Genomic DNA, 21,750 nt, shown 5'->3' with positions numbered 1-21,750 from the left:
GCTTTTCTTACAATAAACAACTTTCAAGAGGTATAGGCTGATAGAACACGTCACCTGAACTCGTTTTAGAAGAAAAGGTGAATGGGGCTCTTGTCAGGAACTCAGGAGACATCATTGGATGTTATACATTTTTTTGAAGTATATGGCCTAAAGTTTGACCATGCAAACGTGTCTTTACAATAATAGCCTTCAGACAACTATTTCAATAGGGTTGCACAGACATGCTGTTTGTACTCCAGTTTACATGTTGCCGAGAACTCCAGACACAAAGAGCAGAACTGACATGTTACAAGACCTTCAACCGAAGGTTAAAGTATGAGACTGGCTCAACAGAACTACATTGACAATCTCAACAACAACAAAACGTTCTTAAAGACATTACAGCAATCAGATCTCCTCTGGCTGATCTCCAGGAATAGATGTACTTCCATTTGAAGATCGTATTTCTGTTAGTGTGGTGGGATGTGTTTGGGTTAGGTACTTCCCCAAGACTTGCCAACAGTTCTGACACAGCTAAGAAAAGTTACATCACTTTTGATATCCATCACTTTGCAACAGATATAACATATCTTGAATGCAGTTATATGCAAGGATTTCCTCAAAGAGAGAATCTAGATTTGAAACAGGGCTGCCGTCTTTTGGGGAAAAATATGAATTGGGCTGATGCGTCTTCTTAATGGGAGCTGGGACGGGATCATCATTTGTCTCTAATGAATATTGAAACACATGCCTTGGCCAGACTAACATTGTTCTACAAATCAAGCCTGCAACCATGGAAAGTAACTTTTCTCTGGAACTAAATTTGGGGTTCTGGCCAAAAGAGGATCTATTGCTACACAACCCTCCCCTTGCTCTACAGTTAGCTACCTTGAAGAAGGTACTGTTGGCTACAAGAATAGCCAAATTTTCCACTTGTTACCCATCGACGGATGATATCTGCTGACAATTTGGCAAGAGGCCACACACTTGGCACAAAGACTGCTGACTGTTCTCTCTGAAGCCTTACCACCCGCCTCCAGACTCACGCTAGAGCCACAGGTTTAAGAGAGAATAAAGATGAGGGCATCTGTTCCACAACTAAGAGTTTCAACAGCAAGAGTGACGTGACACGAAGGGAGCCTTGCTTAGCCTCAGCACATGTCAGTAAACAGCGCTGGGAAGAAAGCGGGGGTTAGAGTAACATTCATTCTATCAAAAGGTTAAAAGAGCTCAAATGGCAGAACATGACAAACCTATCCCCCCAAGAAGACCTTCTATCACAGTGATAAGAAATGGACTTAAATTTCAGGTTAGGAGACGGTTTCTAATGTAGGGTTGTCTGATCCGATTCCTGTATTTAGCTCTAACACACTTGCTTGGAAGTTTCTAGTCTGAAGACCTTGATTAGCTGCTTTAGGTATGGTTAATTAGGGTTGGAGCTAAAATGTGCTGGAATTAAAGGGCGTGACAGGCAAGGGGAAAACCAATGGCGATAGGGTCCTTCAGGGTTTAAGGGAACACTTAGGGTTCAGTACCACCTAATGCAATGCTTCCAAGAGTAGACATTTTTTTGCATCTTCCTAATCAATCACATGTGATTCAGCTCATCAGCTTGATAGTAGAGACTCCAGGAATTGAAATAGATGTGTCAGATAATGGAGACATATAAAATTTGTACTGATGGTGTGCCTGGGAAGCACTGACTTAAGGCCATCCTAGATAACCCTAGATAATCCTAGATAAAGCCTTCATACATTATAAGTTTGTTTGTTTGATTTGTTTAGTTTTGACAACTAAATGTGTAGTGTGTGTGTGTGTGTGTGTGTGTGTGTGTGTGTGTGTGTGTTTTGAATAGAGTGGTCAATAACAGATTCTTAATAATTAAAAGCATCTTTCTCACTATTTTACTTTTCCACATTTTATTTTGCTTTCACCTATAGTCTCTCTCTCTCTCTCTCTCTCTCTCTCTCTCTCTCTCTCTCTCTCTCTCTCTCTCTCTCTCTCTCACACCATTTTTTAGTACCGTGTGTGATGAAAAATGATTAAAGAAGGAAACAATCTTTCACGTTGATGATTTGATACCAGAGAGGAATATGTGTATAATTTCTTTCAAAGGAAGGCAATTGCGATCAAATTCGCCATTCAATCTTTCCTGTCAAATACATGTTTTCGATTCTGTGGTAAATGACAGATTCCTTTTCCGTTTTCCCTCCTCTGTTCTGTTGTTCACTGGGTAATGATGTCTTAAGTGGTAGTTGTTCAACTCGTTTGTCTCCTGGAGGTTGTAATTGGGCATTCCTTTGGCACTGGGGAGACAATGTAAAGAACGGGCTGGAAAGTGCAAGACAGAAGTGAGGATTTTAAAAAAGAAAGACCCTGATGATTTGGTGATTGTACAAGGTTGTATGAAGGAGAGAAAACAGCATGCATGCAATCGATCACTACTGTGCTACTACAGCTTTCCTTTGTTCATATCAGCGTTTTTGCTGTTGCTGTTTTCGTGTGCTCATACTCTCTAAATTTACATATAATTGTACAACACATATTTCATAGGCACAAAATGTTGTTTCATAGTTGCATGGTGAGAAACTGGCTGTGTTTTAGAGGCACAGGCATGGTCTATCATTAAAATGTGATTTAGAGGTAAGCAAACCTTCCTTCAACTGTCTTGCCCTGAGGCCGTGTGTGTGTGTGTGTGTGTGTGTGTGTGTGTGTGTGTGTGTGTGTGTGTGTGTGTGTGTGTGTGTGTGTGTGTGTGTGTGTGTGTGTGTGTGTGTGTGTGTGTGTGTGTGTGTGTGTGTGTGTGTGTGTGTGTGTGTGTGTGTGTGTGTGTGTGTGTGTGTGTGTGTGTGTGTGTGTGTGTGTGTGTGTGTGTGTGATCAGACTGTCCCATTGAGTATGCATTGTGAGGTGGCATACTGTATCTAGGTCACACACACTGGCACATTACTCCTGTGGGAGCTTCTGTCTTGTGTTCATGTCATGGATTGCCTCTGCTTTCTGAGGTCACACAGACAGTATTGTACATGTTGTATAGGGTGATACTATGATCTCACCCAATTAACACAATATATATATATATTTTTTTTTCCTAGAGACACACATATACACATATATACACTCTTTCCCAACACTAAATGCCTGTACTTTTATACTTGACTTACAGTTGTTACACCAATAGGTAAAATATTTTGCTCGTTTAATCCTTAAACATTTGTGCTTAAGTGATAATACTGAACCAAAGTAGATTTTTCCATGTTATGCTTAGGGTTAAAAAAGAGCAATTGTAAAAAGGAATACTTGTTATTATCAGCTGATCTTAAACACACACAGATTGCTCATGATGATAAATAGAGAACATTAAACTGTTATATTTTGGCCCATTTCTTGCAAGCATAGGCATGTGTGAAATATGTAAAATATGAAGCAGTTGTCAGGACAGAGTTACAGAGTTGAGACCCCAGATGAGAGGGGTGCCTTATGATATATTAAAATCATCTTCTGTGACGGTTCTGCAACTATATGCAGTCCAAACTTTGGACGTAATGACCACAGAGTAGCTCACAGTGCCAGTGTGGTTCCATCCATGACATTCAACTTAACGCAAGTTTCCATGTTTGATCACTTTTGCTCTTTGCTAATACAGTTTGAATCTCATATGCTCACTGACATATTAATTATTACAGTATCTGCAAAGCAGCACCCCATTGAATTCCTCTCACCATGTCTTGTTCTTCATAGTTTTCTCCAACTATTTCAGCTTGAACATTCATACACACTTGAATTGCGGAATTTGTTGTTTTTGTTTTGTGAGACTTTAGTGTGGTTGGTCTTCTTTCTTGCATTTATTTAGATACTGAGTTGTGATTTGATTTTTGTTTTTCTTACATTTATTTAACCACCTTTATTACACTGTTCTCTGGAATACACGATTCTGATCAGTCAGTCGTGGCATTCTGTAGTCAAGTGTTGTTATCCACAAAGACCACAAAACTGTATATTTGACTATTGTCCCTGGCAACAAATGTCCTATAAAGCTGAATATGTTTCATGGCTCTCTCGTGTTGCTGCCTTGCGAGCAATGGTGTTTCCTTCTGGAAATGCAAGTCTAATTCTGTTCTCCTTGGGATTGTTTTGTCACCAATATCGCTTCAATTTAATTTGCCTCTTGGGAGCCCTGTTAAATGGTTAAAGTTGCATATATTTATGTACATACGCATTTACACATACACAGAGAATGTGCGAAATAACTTTTCGATTGAAATCTCCCTCCGGATTCCAGCAGTAATATCATAAACATATTCATCAAATGCCCTCACAGTTAAGAGGACATTCACTGTAACCCTGTGCACCAAGATTTAAATTTGCGCATTTTGTTTTAATTTAGACCACATAAATAATGATGCTTGGATGCACCATTTTTTTCTTACTTCATGAGGACATGAGGAATGAAGTGTTCATCAAGCCCAAATCTTGCTTTAAAGTGTGCCACGGAGTCGCCTCAAGACTGGAATATCTTCATTTGTCGTTAAAAAGCGCCATCGTTTTTGCACCTTCTCCAAAGCTGGGTTTGACAGGGGAATGGCTGTGGCGTTGGAGGTCAGGGATAATGAGGTCCGCAGGGATCGGCTTAATCGTTGAGCTTTGGCACATAACATCGGCATAAACAACAGAGTTTGTCGTCCGGGCAACGGCGACGGTGTAGCGACTCGGGCATATAATAATGATGTTCCCATTAACATGGGCTAAGCACTAAAGGCTGGGGAAATTTGGAGAGGCACTTGATGCTCCTGCACTTTCCCTCATTCGTTTTGTCTCTCTCTCTTCCTAATTAGATATTACCAGCCTTCTTTCATTGCTGGCTGTGATTTCTGCCTCCCTTTGCCCTTGAGTGAACAACCTCGACTTGCCACTAGAACACAAGAGGAACAGGAAGAGTGAACAGATCCAGCTTTCTCTTCTTCTCCACCCTAACAAGAAGATATTAAAATTACATATGGCTGGCTGGGGCCTTGCCTGAGGAGCAGTACGGCTCTGGCTTTTGCACTAAAGGGCCATTTAAAATGGAAGGTGCACCAGAGAGAAGTGAAGGTCCATGTGGCAAGGTTGTATTTTCTGTAGTGCCTATATTTCTCTACCATTTCATTTCCAGAAAGCACATATCTAGGTGAATGTCATGTGTGAAATAGAACCTAATGAGAATTGCCTCAGAAAATAATGGGAATCTAAAAAATATATGTAAAATGTACAATGCATTATGTTAATGAAAATGTGAACTTAAACGTGGTTGGGGTATCTGTTATTTTACTCCCACTGCTGTCCTCCATCCTGTTAAAAAACAATTTTTCTTAAGCTAGTTAACTTTTGTTATGTTGCCTCATTCATGTGTTCAGCGCCACCTCCAGGAGCCATGAAGTAGTGACGCTGGGAGCAGGGAAATCCTTTTAGAGCACCTATTAAGCATGTTATTAATACAAATATCGATATCATAGGGAGAAGGACAACGATATATCGCCCTATTGATATTTTGTACCACCCTTACTTCTGAACCTATATGTTTTTCATGTCCATTCTATCATGTACTTTCTTTACTGCTGTCCCTGCCCCTTATCGCTGCTTGCAGCTATATTTGTTATTATTTTTATTATTTATTATTATTTACTTTTCCCTTTTTCCCCTTTTTTGTGGCAAATTGTCACTTGGAAATGTTATCATAGATATTGTAGTTGGAAGGAATGTTAGTCTTAAAATGATCTCGCTTCACTCTCTCAGATTGATAGCGATGGTTCATTTCTTCATCTCAGCTCTGTTGTGATTATAGAGAGGCTCATTATACTGAACTGACTCCGTTTGGTCTGACCCCACTGCACTTTGTCTACTCAACGAATCTGGTCATCTAATGCAGTAGCTGCATAAAGCAAGTCTTGAAGTGTTTGTGAACTCTACTCTTGTCAGTCTTACCTCTGAGCATTACCTCGTTTCATCCATTAATGTCTCCAAATTGGCCTTTATAACAAACCAATATCCCGTTGTTTAGAGCATCAGGGTTAAGTTCTATCTGTCCGTCTACAACTGTATCATCAGAACTCTCGTCTTTTAGACACAGTAATGTCAGTCTCCTGGAGCCATGTAGTACATTACTGTTCTGTAAATCAATACAGCTTGAGGTATTAGAATATAAACCATCGCACTGACAACAGTGAGTGGACAAACATGTATCAAATATGAAACTAGTTAAATAAAGCTTCGCCAACAGTGGTCAAATAATTTGTTTAGAAATTTTTATTTTTAGGGCTGACAAGTTCAAGCTTGAATTGCTCTGTTTTTAGGAAAGCGGTTACATTTAGGGATGGACCTTCGTTCTTACTTTATCTAAAAAATGTGTGTGATTCACATACGAATTCATATGAAATCATCACCGCATAAAATAGTTGAAATTAGAAAATGTGCATATGTTATGTCACTTTTTGTCTTTTTGATTGTATTTACGTACAGTGTTTTGATTTTTTTAATATATAATTACTGGTTTTTAATAAACTAATGTAAATAAAATAAATGATTTAAAAAAAAAAATACCTATTTTTTACTTACTGTTTCTTTAATAATAGAGAATAATTTAAATAAAATAAATGATTTCAAATACATTAATTAATTACCTAAATATGTATCGTTTTGCTTTTTTTCTAAATAAATAAATAATTGTAAATAATTAATCACACTATAAAGATGCATTAGCTTGCTGGGTTTTTTTAAGTATATTGAATAAAATGCATGCTTTAAAATAAAATAATCACACTAAAAGAATGCATTAAAACTCTTAATTGTGTTTGCTGTTTAAGTATTTTAAATAAATAATTTAAAATAAATGAATTAATCACATTAAATGAATGCATTCAATTATTTTTGGGGTTCATCCATGGTCCGCATTATCAAATGCATATTTGCACATGAAAGGTCACAAACCTTTACCTTTTGATAAACAACAACAAAACTCATTTCATCACATGACACATTGTTTTTGGAATGCAATGCATACAATATTTTGTGTTAGACACGGGCGCCCCATGTCACGTCTCTGTAGTGTAAACAGCCATTGTAATGTATTGCTTTGTGTGGTGAAATGTTAGATTTGACAGCACTGGTGACAGAGATGAAGGGGGTGATTGAGGAGATGGCATTATTCAGCTGAAGACGGGGGCTGTTGAGTATAATAGCATGGTCCTTCGGGTAAACTAGCGTTTTGTTGAGCATTAAAGCTCGATTGCCTCCTACAGTGACAGCTGCGGTTACTCCTGTACGGCGCCTTGATTGAGTCAAACCTGGGATTCTGTGCTGAAGGAGTAATTGGAGTATGTGTGTATGCATGGTCCTTTGTCTAAGCTTGTGGGAACCAAAATAACCCATAATAAAAATAAATACATAAATAAATAACTGTCTAAGACCCAAACTCATGGTCCCAGTGTAGAAAATAGCTACATAAAGGGGGAAAAGTGGATAGGTTCAGAAACAAATACTAGAATATTGTGCAGAATGTAGCAGATTGCTGTGAGAAACATATACAGTATGGTTGTAGTGTGTGTGCTATTTTACATGTTATTTTAAGAAAAATGCAAACACTACCAATGCTAAAGATTGTCCAGTTATCATCTTGAAAATAAATGCTATTCTTTGCCTTCAGTTTTGTGTAAAAAAAATATCTAAACTATTGGTAGTTCAATCAGATAGTGAGTGTGTGTGTGTGTGTGTGTGTGTGTGTGTGTGTGTGTGTGTGTGTGTGTGTGTGTGTGTGTGTGTGTGTGTGTGTGTGTGTGTGTGTGTGTGTCTGGCCGTGGCTGGTGTTTGTGTGTGTGTTTGTGTTTGTGTTTGTGTGTGTGTGTGTGTGTGTGTGTGTGTGTGTGTGTGTGTGTGTGCGTGTGTGTGCGTGTGCGTGCGTGTGCGTGTGCGTGAGGTTGAGTGTGTGTTTTGAAGCCGGCAGGTGTTTAGCTGCTCATTACTCATGGCTGTCAGAGGAGCATAGGGGAGAGATGCTTAGTGATGGCCCATTAAACTGTACTTTTGTGCTCTGGAAACTGGAGAGCACACTTTATGATGAAGTCTGTGGCGGTGTGTGTGAATGGCATACAAAAAACACTATCTCAGGTTAGGGTGAATTTATTTATTTTTTAGATATGTTATGCTAGACAACACTAACTAAAAGGTAGCAGGGTTTTGTTGTATATATGTTTTCGGAACATGGTAATACCATGATTTTGGGAAATATACCATGCTAAGGTTTTCTGGGTGGTTGCTAGGACATTGCTATGTGGTTGTTGGTTGCTAAGGTGTTGTGGATTGTTGCTAGAACATTGCTATGTAGATGCTAAGGGGTTGCTGTTGTGTTCTGGATGGTTGCTAGAAAATGTTTAGAAGGTTGATAAGGTGTTCTGGTTTGTTGCCAGGGCGTTGCTATGTTGTTTTTAAGGTGTTTGGGGTAGTTCCCAGGGCATATGTGTTTGTCTAAGTGTTCTGGATTGTTGCTAGGACATTTTTAGATGGTTGCTATGGTTTTCTGGGTGGTTGCTAGGACATTGCTATGTGGTTGTTAATGTGCTCTGGATGTTTGCTTATAGATGGTTGCTAAGATGTTGTGGGTTATTGCTATGACATTGCTATGTAGATGATAAGGTGTTCTGGGTGGTTGCCAGAGCGTTGCTATGTGGTTGCTGGGTGGTTACTAGGGCATTGCTATGTGGCTGCTTTTGTGTTTTGGATGGTTGCTAAGACATTGTTAGATGGTATATAAGGTGTTCTGTGTGAATGCTAAGGTTTTCTGGATAGTTCCTTTGACACTTTTAGATGGTTGCTACGGTGTTTTGTGTGGTTTCCAGACAATTGCTACACTATGTAGATGCTAAGGTCTTCTGATTGGTTGCCAGGGCATTGTTATGTGGTTGTTAAGGTGGTCTGGGTATTTGCCAGGTCGTTGCTATGCTTTTGCTAATATGAACTGGGTGTTTGCAAGGACATTTTTAGATCATTGCTAAGGTGGTTATTAGGACATTGCTATGTGGATGTGATGGTGTTCTGGGTGGTTACCAAGTCATTGTCATATGGTTGCTAAGGTGTTTAGGTGGTTTCCAGGGCATTGCTATGTGGTTGCTAATGTAGTCTAGGTGGTTGGTAGGGCATTTATAGATGGTTGCTAATGTGTTCTGGGTGATTGCCAAGAATTTGGTATGTGGTTGCTAAGGTGTTTTGGGTGGTTGCTAGGAGATTGCTGTGTGGATGCTGAAGTGTTCTGGGTTGCCGGATCATTGCTATATAGTTGCCAAGGTGTTCTGGGTGGTTGTTAGGACTTTGTAACTTTGTAAAATTGTCTTAGATTTGTCACTGTGTCTTTGATACATCGAATCCTCTGTATCTCTAACACAAAACCATGTGCAATTGGATGGTGTGAGTAAGCGGTAATCTGACCCAGAGGGCCTGAGCAAACAGCTTTAAAACTTCTCGACAAATAGACTGTTCACCTACTGCTGAGTCCAGATCCAGCTCCATCAGACCGCAGTTATTACTGGTGACATTGACTCTGACCCGCTGAAGCTCTGCCAGCCGCTCAGCAACACACAGCCCAGCCAAAACCAATAGCTCTGATTCAAGCTCATTCAGCTGAAGAACAAAAGGACAAAGAACATTGTCTTCATGTATGGCTGTCTATTGTGCTGTCTCTGATTCGTTTACCACTTAATTATGTCAGTGCCATTCAGCTTGTTCTGTTTCTGTGTAGTATAGACAGGAAAATACTGTTGAAGCTATTAGGCATTGTTCAGATCATTTGCCTTGGCCGAGTTGTGTCAAGGCCGGGTCTGTTTGTAAAAGCTACTGATGGCCATGCACGGCAAAAACGTTTTCTGATTTCGCAGACTTGTCATGTTAGAGTGTTTCAAAATTGGGTCCTTTTAGTGGTCTCAGAATTTTAGCAGGACTTACAAAATATGTAAACCCAACAACTAAACTCGACTCTAAAGCAAACCAAACAAAGACCGTCTCAGTAGACGGTAGAGCTGCACGATTAATCGTTAAAAAGATCGTGATCTCGATTCAAACACCCACGCAATCTCATGTGTCGGATATAAACACTATGGTAGCGATTAAAATAGAGTGAATCACCTTTTGAAAGTAACATCAAATAACTATTGTATTGATTACATCGCTACGTCACCAGGTGGCGACGTGTGACTTAAAAAATGTGTTCGTCATTTATTCATTCATTCAAGAGGTTCGTTCATCCAGTAATGAAACCAGCGAAGCATTTATGAGTCATTGAATCATTCACAAAAACTGTTCAGACTAATTAAACATTTCAAATAGACTGCAGCAATTAACATTTTATCATAACCTCTTGTAAATTGCGTTATTTTGTTTAGTTGTCTGTTCAGAATCATGGGAGAATCGCGATCTCTGTTTGAAACAAAAACAATTGTGATTCTCAATTTGTCCAGAATTGTGCAGCTCAAGTGGGTGATCTGAATATGATTCATTTGATTATTTATATACTTTTATAATATTTAGCTAGCCTGGTTAAAACCAGACCCTTCTCAGTTGAAACTGAGTGTAGGGTCTGGAGAAGCTATCTAGACAAATCATTTCCAAAAGGGCGTCACCAACCGACGTAGCTCAAATTCCGACCCTTCGCAGGGAGCTTGATTGACCAATCATACTTCGCCATCCGCCATTTTGTCCGACAAAGCAGTCAGGAGAGTAGATTAACATAGGAGGATTTGAACTTGAAAAACGGAGTGTACTGACGCCTTTCCGTGGTTAAAACAACATTCCTTCTTATGTTTGTTAATGTTTATTTGAGGCTATAAATTAACTAGAAGGAAGAGATGATCGGTTCACAAGAACAGCTTTAACTGATGCTCTACAGCGATCTGTCACGGCACATTAAAGAGCAACAAAACGGCATTTATTGTTTAAATTTCTTTTAAAAAAATTACCAAATTTGAAAGCTGAGACTTTGTTTAATATGTTTAATATCAAACGTAACCGAAAAGTAGCCTGCTCTGTCCTGTCTGCCAGCGTGTTGTCAGTCTCCTCTCTGCTCCGCAATGTATTTTTCACTGCGTGAGAACTCCTTCAGCGTCGCTGCGCTGTCGTCATCATGTAAATCCCTCCCCCAACGTTTCTGATTGGTGCCGCGATTTCGGCGGCACAGAAATGAGTTTGAATGGGCTCTTCTCCAAACTATCCTGGAGAGAGAATTAAAATTCGCCGGAAGTAGTCTGGGTTTCCCCAGGCTAATATTTAGCTATTATTACATTAACTTTTTTTTTTTTAGGTTTTAGTAATTGTATGTGCTTTTGTCATTTTTCATTAGCCCCATAAAATTGGAGTTTTGTTACAATTTCTTTTATAAAATGTACTTTTATAAGACATACACATTAAAATGCACAATATTTATCTTCTGGGAAAACCAACCAAAAATATTTAAATCTTGTCTTGCACATATCCAAATTTTCCATTTTCAATTCATAATTTAATTATTGAATTATCATATCCAAATTTGAGAATATCCCTCCCCCTATAGTATCACCTGTCACCGACTAGCAAATATTGTACAATTCTTGGGGGTTTTAATAAGAGATTCTTGTAAAGATGATTGATTGTGAAAACAAACACTCAATGTGAGGTCTAGGGATCATGCCAGAGTGCATTAGTTTTGATGTTTAGCAAAATGAAAGATGTGAACTGGGAGAGAAGGTCCAATCCCTCAGTTCACAGTCTGCGCATCTACTAAAAACAGTCTTGTTGTTCATTACAAAGTCTCTGTAGTTTCAGTCTCCATTTGTTAATGACAATTACGCTTAAAGCCTCAGGCATTGTAGAGATGAATAAAATACCATGGTAACTCCCCAGGGATGGTTTGGAAGTACAGCCGTGGTCCTTTTCATCTGCAAATAGACGTTGACTCCCAAAGGAGTTTTACTGTAAGGGTAAGAGAATTTGCATTTATTTTAGTCCACAATGCTTTGAAAGAGCCATTCAGTCACTTTTGACCTTAGTTGTTTGTGTGCCGTCGAGCTTAAAAGTTTGAAATAGTCTCATCGATTAGCCTCCAAAATCCTCACTGCCCTCTCGGCATATCTCTCCACGTGTCATTTTAAGAGAGGGATGGGCTGCGGAGAAAGACATGGTGAAAAGGAAGATTATTTAAGGAGAGTTAATGAAAAAGTCCTTGAGATGTACGGTGGGTTGTCAGCGAGAGCTGTGATAGATTGAGCCTCGCTGTTATTAGCATGCGTGCGGCAGACTTTTACGCCTAGACCCGGGCCATTTGTTGATTAATTAATCAGGTAATGTACAGTATCGGAGGGAAAAACGTGGAAAGTTTGGCCGATGTAACCAAAAGAGAATATCTCCCGCAATCCCGTGTTGGATCCAGGAGTCGTTTGAGAAATGTGCCTGTGTGAAGTAGAACAATAAACATATTTGGGGAAAAGGGTTTCCCATTTCATGAATAAATTCAATCCAGAGGCCCAAAATCAACCCGGTCTGAGGTAATTCTGTTGAGTTTAGGGGGGAAATGTGTTCTTGGGGTCTCCAGTGAACCTTGGCATGCGAGTTAAGAATATAAACATGGGGTTACGGTGGTTAGTATGCTGTAGAAATCAGATTGATGGCTTGTGCCATCACGCTTTCATTCACTGACTACTGAAGAGAGTTTTTGTTTGGTAATACAATTTTCAAAATCAATGTGCATGCAACATTTCAATGGAGGCGTCACGAGAAAGCAACTTAGTCAATGACAATAATTACTTTCATTGAATGGAAATGTACTTTTATTGGATGCACTTATTCATATTGTCGCCCCACGGATTTGTACACAAAACTCCGTTATTGTACACAATTTGATTATCGCCCTCGGTAAATTATTTTTACCGTGTAAGACCCACACACAAAACTTTCCAAGAATTATTGTGATATTGGAAACGTATGTTGCGAGTCTTGCTTTGACTGGAAGACTGACCACAGTCTGTACTTCCTCACGCCTTCCCTCGAGCCACAGCTACTCGTGTGCAGGAAATGACATCACTCAGAAGCACAGTATTTTGAGACGTTGTCCTCATGCCTTGGAGCCCTTTTGAATCCCGAAGGAAAAGGGTTGATAACCACACGGTGTTGTTCCATTGACTGGGAGGCCTGTCTATACCACATCCCGTCCAAAGGCAGGACAAGTGTAGCCATTTAAGATTTCAATCAGGAAGGGACAAAGGTTGAGGAAGTTAGTCGGATAATGCCTTTGGGGAATGATAACACACACATATGTGTATGCATGTACAACATCTCAAAAGTGCTGTTTCATGTTAATCCCTTGACAAAGTCAATGCTAAACAGGGTAATATTCAATGTTGTCAGTCTCCTTAAAGGAATATTCTAAACTCAATAAGAGTTAAACTGACAGCATTTGTGGTATAAGGGAGTCACATTTGCCTTTGTACGATGAAGTTCCTCAGGCAAAATTAGATTCATGTTTGTTGATCTTTGAACATGTGAATTCGTCATGTTAACTCATATAAATCTGCCGAGTTTGGAAATGACTCCACTTAAGTGGTGTAAGAGGTGTTTCATACATTGCTAACCTATTGACTATGGACCTTCTTTAATGGTGTTGAGGTTTCACTAATGTGAACGCACCTTAATGAACTCACCCTTCATTTTCATTAAAGAAAAAAGTAAGTTATAAGGCTTGTGGTGTTTTGTTGTTATGGCCAATTGGATGTAATTTTAGACAGAAAATGTTAGTAAGCAGTTTTTCACATTAAAATCATGTTAACATGCACATTTGTTTATGTCTTGTGGCTATACTATTGAAACCGTGAGTATTTTAACTAGTGCTGTCAAATCAATTAATCACGATTAATCAAATTTAACAAAAGATTTTGAGTGTGTGTGTATATACTGTGTATATACTGTGTGTATATATATATGTGTGTGTGTGTGTGTGTGTGTGTGTGTGTGTGTGTGTGTGTGTGTGTGTGTGTGTGTGTGTGTGTGTGTGTGTGTGTGTGTGTGTGTGTGTGTGTGTGTGTGTATATATATATAGTAGTGTTATTTAAGATACCTGCTCCTTTTTTTTTTTTTTTAAAGATAAGATAACACTGTTTATATTGCAGACTTATTGTGCAAAATGGAAGGGATGTGTTGAATCTAAAGTTGTCATACTTGGCCGTTCCTCTTTTTGATATGTCAAGTTGTCTGACAGTTTAATTTCCTCTAGGTATCCCAGTACTCTTATTGAAACGAGGAACAAAGAAAGAAAGGGTTTACTCCTTTAACCATCTTAAACACAAACAATCTAGAAGTCCGTCTCAATTCATCCCACACTCTGTCTCTGCCGCCACAGGTTTGGCAAAAACCGCAAAGACGAGAGGCAAGGAGACAAGATGGAGCGGAAGGGGTCCGGCAAGAGCAAGATGGAGGAAACTCAGGCCACCGAAGAGGAGATGCAGAGAATGAGACTAGAACAGGAGAGGTGAGCGTCTGTGTCCCGGTCCCCGTAAAAAGCCTCTCAATTAAACCTAACCACCGCTGCCCGGGAAATTAGCAAACTGTCTAATTAAGTAAATGGCGTCCAGGGAGGTAAAAGTTCTGGGAAAGCTCTTAGATGTCATTGGTGTAAACGGTCAAGAGCTTTTATAACGGTGCATTAAAATGATCACGTATGGATTGTTTGTTTCTTTTGTGCTCCTGAACGGAAGGAACCAGCCTGATAATGGAGGTTCGTTTGGGCCGTGGACTAAATGGAGGCCCTTAGAGAGAGGACTGAATGAAAGCGGTGTTGTTATTTTTGTTACAGCGTGAGACACGTTTTCAGTCATTCCACTTCCCTGTCTCTCAAATTATTATAGACGTGGTTTCTAGGCAGATGTTCTTTTTTCTCTCTCTCTCTCACAAAGATGAGTAAAAGCAGAGCAGTCATTTTAATTAGAAATTATATATAATATAATATAATACAATAGTGTTTTATATTATTATATGATTATATAATATTTAATTTTTATATATATATATATATATATATATATATATATATATATATATATATATATATATATATATATATATATATATATATATATATATATATATAGTAGAGATGTCCATTGGGGATATTTTATCAAAATATGAGGAAAATATATATTTTTTTAAATATGAGGGAAGAACAAAACACTAAACTTGGTTAAGGTATTTATCTTCCAAAATTATTTGGAAAAATATAAGCAAATCGTTAAAAAAAGTAAGTAATACTTTTATTCAAATGTGTGTCCCTGGATCACAAAACCAGTCACGAGTCGCACGGGTATATCTGTGGCAATAGCCAACAATACATTGTATGGGTCAAAATGATCTATTTTTCTTTTATGACAAAAATCATTAGGATATTAAGTAAAGATCATGTTCCATGAAGATATTTTGTAAATTTCCTACCGTAAATATATAAAACATGTATTTTTGTGAGTGAATGCAGCACAATCGCCAACAGAAATGAACAACTAAGGAGATTTTCTCAATGTTTTGATTTTTTTTGCACCCTCAGATTCCAGATTTTCTAATAGTTGTATCTCGACCAAATATAGTCCTATCCTAACAAACCACACATCAATGAAAAGCTTATTTATTCAGCTTTCAGGTGATGTATAAATCTCAATTTCATAAAATTGACCCATGTGACTGGTTTTGTGGTCCAGGGTCACATATATGGGTTTCTTTTGACCTCTGTGTTTATCAGAGAATCCTGAAAATAAACTGTATCACTGTTTCCACAAACATATGAAGCAACTGTTTTCAACATTGATAATAATCAGAAACGAGCATCAAATCATCATATTAGAGTGATTTCTGAAGGATCATGTGACACTGAAGACTGGAGTAATGATGCTGAACATTCAGCTTTGATCACAGGAATAAATTACACTTTAAAATATATTACAATACAAAACAGTTATTATTAAATCATTATACTATTTTCATAATATTGCAGTTTTTGTTGTACTTGTGATAGTTCACATGTACATATATTCACATGTATTTGTAGAAATTGCCTTTAAAATGATGTGTTTGGATCGGCCTTCACATTAGACAGCCATAAAACAAATGAACTTTGTTGTCAAGCCTCTGTTGGCGATGCCACATAATTGAAACACAACAATCGGCTCAATCCCATGTTCAGCGGAGGCATCGCTCAGGCCCTGCGACGACAGTAAGCCTTTGTCCACTCAAAGGAACATCTGAACCCTGTTTCGAAGCGCTTGTCTTGTCTCTGACGCTCTCCTCTATGGGCTCTGGGAATCGGGCCCAACACATTGCCAGCTCTACCCCAAAGACAGCAGGCTTTCCAGACCCCGATCTTATGTGTCGACCACCTGGAGCCCTTAGAAAACCCGGGAAAACCGGCAGAAATGTCGGGAGAGAAGTGTTGGCCGGCTGCGACGCATTCGCTAAGCCCTGCTCTTATTTACACTCATTTTTCTGGATTTGTTTTCCACATTTCCCACATTGCCCTTTTCAGTATTGTTTAGTTACTTTGCGCTGCTCTGTTTTTTTTTGTTTTTTTTTTAAGCTCTCTGTTATCTTTCTTTTTTTCCTTTCCTCACCTCTGTCATTGAGTTGATAGCAGAGGATCCTTAAGGGAAATCGCTCCGTTATAATAATAATCTGCCCGGCCGGCACATGGTGATGCGATATTCAAAGTCTCTCACCAGGGAAACTGACAGCTAGGAAAATCAATTACCTTATTTTTAGGGGTGTTATTACACGCCGTGCTACAGGTTAGATTGTCGTGCGTGTGAATGTGTGTGAGTGTGCATACGTGCACGAGCAGGGGCTTTGATTGATTATACGAGGCACAGGGACCAGACCATTTCTACACACTTATGAAATTATAGATCAGGTGATAGGTGGCGCTGATGGCTATTGGAGGCGATGTTTCCAGCAGCGCTAAAACAAGCCACGGGGATCCGGGAAGAAGAGGAGCCAGAGCCAGCCTTCCCCTGACACGGCCGATCGTTAATTCCACCTGACATTTTGACAGGGGCTTTTAGTGATCCAGAAGGAGAAGGCAGCCCAAAGGTTGGCTAGATTAATTTTCATAACGCGCCACCATTAGCCTATCTATTTCTGGCGGGGAGGGCACCGCCTGCGTTTTAGCACACCTGACCCTCAAGGATGTTTATGAAATTCATCTTTGACTCGGAAGCGCTGGCTTTAGCGCATGTACTGGCGTATTGTTGGATGACTTCATTCTCACAGAATCCGTTTCAGCTGTTATGGTCATAGAGATGTTAAAAGGAAGAGTTCGTCACCCTCATATCATTCCAAAATTTGTGTGCCACAAGCACATTTATAATGATATTATACAGATATTTATACCCATATTTTACTGATATCATTCAGCAGCAATGCTATTAAAATGGGTGAATGTCAAATTGATTAATCACATAAAACATACAATTTTGTGTTTATATAATATACAGTATGTGTGTACATACAGTGTATGTGTGTGTGTGTATATATATATATATATATATATATATATAATTGTAATATTTTAATATTTTATTTTTTTAATATTTTAATTTACGAGAATTTGTCTTTAATATTCAAAATATGCCCTGTAATGTCAAAAGGAATACATATTTTTGATGGTTTACTTCCACTGGAAGCTTAAGTGAATATGAATAGGTATATTTTTGGAGTTTTGCAAAAATGTAGGTATATAGGCACGTTTATCCATTGAGCCTATATATTGCCTATTTATAAAATTCCCATTTTCATGTGTGTGTACAGTTTTGTGTTTAACTAATTGTGTTCAGTAAGTATGTACAGTGGCCTCAAAAAGCATTTGAACTCTCAAGACACTTAAAAATGTTTGAATGCCATTGCACTAGAGAACGAAATATCAAACCAAGTGACATTTATTTGAATGACAAAAACCACATGCACTCTTTTTACAGACAAAAATAGGTTTGAAATGATATAACACTCTCACAATGAAGACAAAAAGTGGACACTTTATGGTCGTCAAACATTAGGGTCGTTACACATCTGTGAACCCGGGGACCGGATGACCTCGAGGTGAACTGCAATGCATTTTTAAGAGTGGCTTTTTGGGGACCAGTGTATCACATATAGGAATAATATGAGATTAAAATATGCAAAACTGCTCAGAAGCAGCACTGATGCTCACAGACGTGATTTGGAGTTAAGTTGATGAAGTGTTGCCATCAGTGGCATTTGTTTTTGTCACAATCGAGTAAATTGTAAGCAGCTGCGAGCAACTACCAGCAATCCTTCGCTAGTCCTCCACAAACTGAATTTTCCATTCCTCATCAAGGGCTTGAACAGAGCCTGAAGCTCCAGTCTGCACGTCTGCAGGAACACGGTGACCATTATGGGGTCTTGTTTATGCCTGTTGCAGTCCTGTCCACCATATGTAAGCTGACTGAGCGGACCACCATGGCAGGACGCCATTTACAACATGTGTGTGTGTAGGCAACATTACCGGCTAAAGATATACCAGTGGCTTTCTTCCTCCTCTGTGTATTTACATTCGGCTGATCAGGCTTTGTACACACAGCAAAAATGGCCAGAGCAAACATTATGAGAACCTTCATGGTAAACTACTTCTCATCCAGCATTTATCATGGCTATTAGCTTATCTTCTCGGCTCCATTAGTGTTAATCAGTGGCTAGCACGGCTCTGGTTCTGCTCAGTCTTCCTGACGGCCTTTCCACTCTTCAGCAAAGCTTCCTCTGGATGTGTGTTGGGTTCCTGATACCGTTTAATGCTCAGAGACACGGCGCTGTTATAATCAACAGCGGTTATCTCAACCACTTCCTCTTTTCTTCAGCCGGAAGCATGAACTTTGAGGGTTCGCCGGTTGTGGGGATTGAAAATAGCGTTTGGACGCACTTCATCGTCAACTTTCCCAGCCAAAAGACCCACTATAACAGCGTTTCACAACCTTTTTTTGTCATGTACCCCTAATACCCCAAGTCTTCATGGACAAATCCTTGATTTTGTGTTAATTTTATCCCATATTCTACTGATACCATTCGGCAGCAATGCTATTAAAATGGATAAATATAGAATCTGTATTTTATAAATGCATTTTTTTTATATATATACTGATTTGATGTGCTACAACACTTAATATATTGCATTGTTATGAAGGAGACCGAGGTAATGAGAACAGAATTAATATTTTGAATAAGCTTATGTATTTTCAGTTTTCATTTAAATTTAAGTTTTTGTAATTTTGTCATGTGATTTTGTCTTTTTTTTCAGTATTTTGCCATATTTAGTTTGATTATTTGTAGTACTTCAACTTTCAACTTCAACTTCAAAATTTTAGTTAGTTGCCAAGCCAACATTTCTCTTTTTTTTTTTTTTTACGCACACAATTTTTAATAGTTATAGTTAACAATAGCAATACTGGTATTGAGCGCTGATGTAGAAATGCACCTTTTTAGTAATGTCTTTATAAGTACAGATCATAAAATGTATTATTCATACAAATCCTTTTACAAATAATTTATACATTATTTTTTCTTTAACCGTTAAATAATATAATATAATATAATATAATATAATATAATAAATATATATATATATATATATATATATATATATATATATATATATATATATATATATATATATATATATTTTAATCCAAATATTTCCTTATTTTTCCTTTCTGGATCACTTTACATTTGTGTAAAATGTTTCCTTTGTGTCCCTATGCTTGCCTAATTCATTCATTTTATTTATGTATTTATTTATTAATTCATTCAACTTGATTTATTAATTGATTTTCCATCACCGATTTTGCAACTCTTTCTCCATTAACTCTGCCTGGGATTGCCTTTTGCCTTCCATATATTTTCCAACATTTCATTTTTCGACGCATTAATGCGTGTTACTGGTAATCACGGCTGATCTTTCCCCTCGCATTGAGGCGGTAATTTTGTTACAAAATAATTAGTATTGTCGTTGTGCTTTGTCAACAAGCTCATTATGTCGCAGAGCCTTTTGTAACAGTTCACCGCTTGACTGGACCAATTACCCTCAAAGCAGATCACAGGACTGATCCTGGACCAGGCTATATTCGTAATCACATCTGTATTCCTCTTGTGGAAGGACGCCGAGGACTGCATGACACTTGCTCTGCTGAAACTTGTTCTGTTCATTTGTTTCGGTATATCGAATGCCGAGAAGGAATGTTAAAATACACACTCTCCATATGGTGAAGTAACACAGACAATATTGGCATGCTATCTTTATTTGCACTTAAAAACTACCAACGGAAGAGTGAGATCTGCCTCGCGGCCATCCATGTGAACGTCTCGTTCTCTCTCTAAACTGAATTAAACATTGTTAGACATATGGAGGGAGTGCTTTGGCTGTGTGAGTCTGGAATTTGGCGGTGTCGTAAGATAAACAGTGTGATTTATTCAGCGAGGAGAAGGAAGGACTGCGGGCGGACCGGAGTGTGATCTCTCCCTCTCGCTCGAAAATTCACTTCAAAACATTCCTGTTCACTTCTCAAACTTCTCCTCCTCTTCAGACTCACACAGCAGAACCTTCTACATTCTTCAGAGAGTTCATAAATCTCTCATTTCTTATCTTGTGTTTATATCAGGCCGTGATCAATGACTAATTCCCTCCCCAAAACGAACACTTTGACCCTGCGGGATGAACCACATGCTTCAGAGTTGCGTCAGGAAAGCGTTTGGACTCATTTCAGCTCAGATATCCTGTAAATAAAACATCCTGCATGGCATTATGGATGGATCGCATCTAACGAGGTGTTTTTGAATTGTACCAACCTGCGCCCTGTAGACGTGAAAGCAAAGGTGGCGAGAGCTACAAAGCACGAGTTTTGTTTCTCTAAGTTCGCTTGTTACCTAGAAACCACCCTAGATCTGCCATGACGACCCATATGTTGCTATAATGGACGCACACACACACACACACTGATGCTCTGGACAGATGTGAGCTAATCACAACATCAAACTCTTAATTAGAGTTTGACACACACACACACACACACACACACACACACATGCACACACACACACCTACACACACACACACACACACACACACACACAGTAGCAATCTACACTAATTAGCTTTGAGCCCAGAAAGCCACAAAGAGGGATTTGCGCTCCTTCTCTGTTGTTTTATCACAGCTCACATGGGAGTTGTTTTCATCCCTCTTGCTAATATTTTGATAGTGTTTTCTCTCTTCTCTTCGACTTTTATAATTTCAGTATCAGTCTTCCACGTGCCCGTGTCATGTGACTGTGTCTGATGCATCAGGAAGGTCTTTGCTTCAGTAATCATGTGATCTTTCTGTAAGTTTGCTGAACAGCAGATGCTGTATATACAGTATGCGCGCTTGTTTAAAGGGAGAGTTCACCCAAACATGGAAATTCTGTCATCATTTACTCACCCTCATGTTGTTCCAAGCCTGTATGAGTTTCATTCTTCTGTTGAACACAAAAGAAGATATTTTAAAGAATGTTTGTGACCGGACAGTTGACGGTAGCCATTGATTTCCATTGTATTTTTCCCCTACTATGGAAAAAAAAAAAACTACTATCCCTAGTATTCTTCAAAATATCTTCTTTTGTGTTCAATAGAAGAATGAAACTCGTACAGGTTTGGAACAACTTGAGGTTAAATAGACAAAATTTTTATTTTTAGGGAATATAATATAAGGA

General features: G+C 38.6%; 1 protein-coding gene across 5 annotated transcripts in view; it reads left to right on the top strand.

Annotated features, from left to right (window-relative positions):
• The window catches only part of pard3aa (par-3 family cell polarity regulator alpha, a), a 476,999-nt gene that overhangs the window by 352,847 nt on the left and 102,402 nt on the right, over positions 1-21,750 (top strand). For 3 of the 5 annotated variants that reach the window (XM_081353162.1, XM_081353160.1, XM_081353159.1), the window contains one exon: positions 14,363-14,491. The exons of the other annotated variants lie outside the window; for them this stretch is intronic. In XM_081353162.1, the coding sequence (XP_081209288.1) occupies positions 14,363-14,491 (129 nt within the window). The remainder of the gene's footprint in view (positions 1-14,362; positions 14,492-21,750) is intronic. 5 annotated transcript variants of the gene reach the window in all.

Source organism: Scardinius erythrophthalmus (assembly GCF_964197995.2).
Source record: "Scardinius erythrophthalmus genome assembly, chromosome: 22".
NCBI lineage: Eukaryota > Metazoa > Chordata > Actinopteri > Cypriniformes > Leuciscidae > Scardinius > Scardinius erythrophthalmus.
This window is presented reverse-complemented; position numbering and strand designations above follow the sequence as displayed.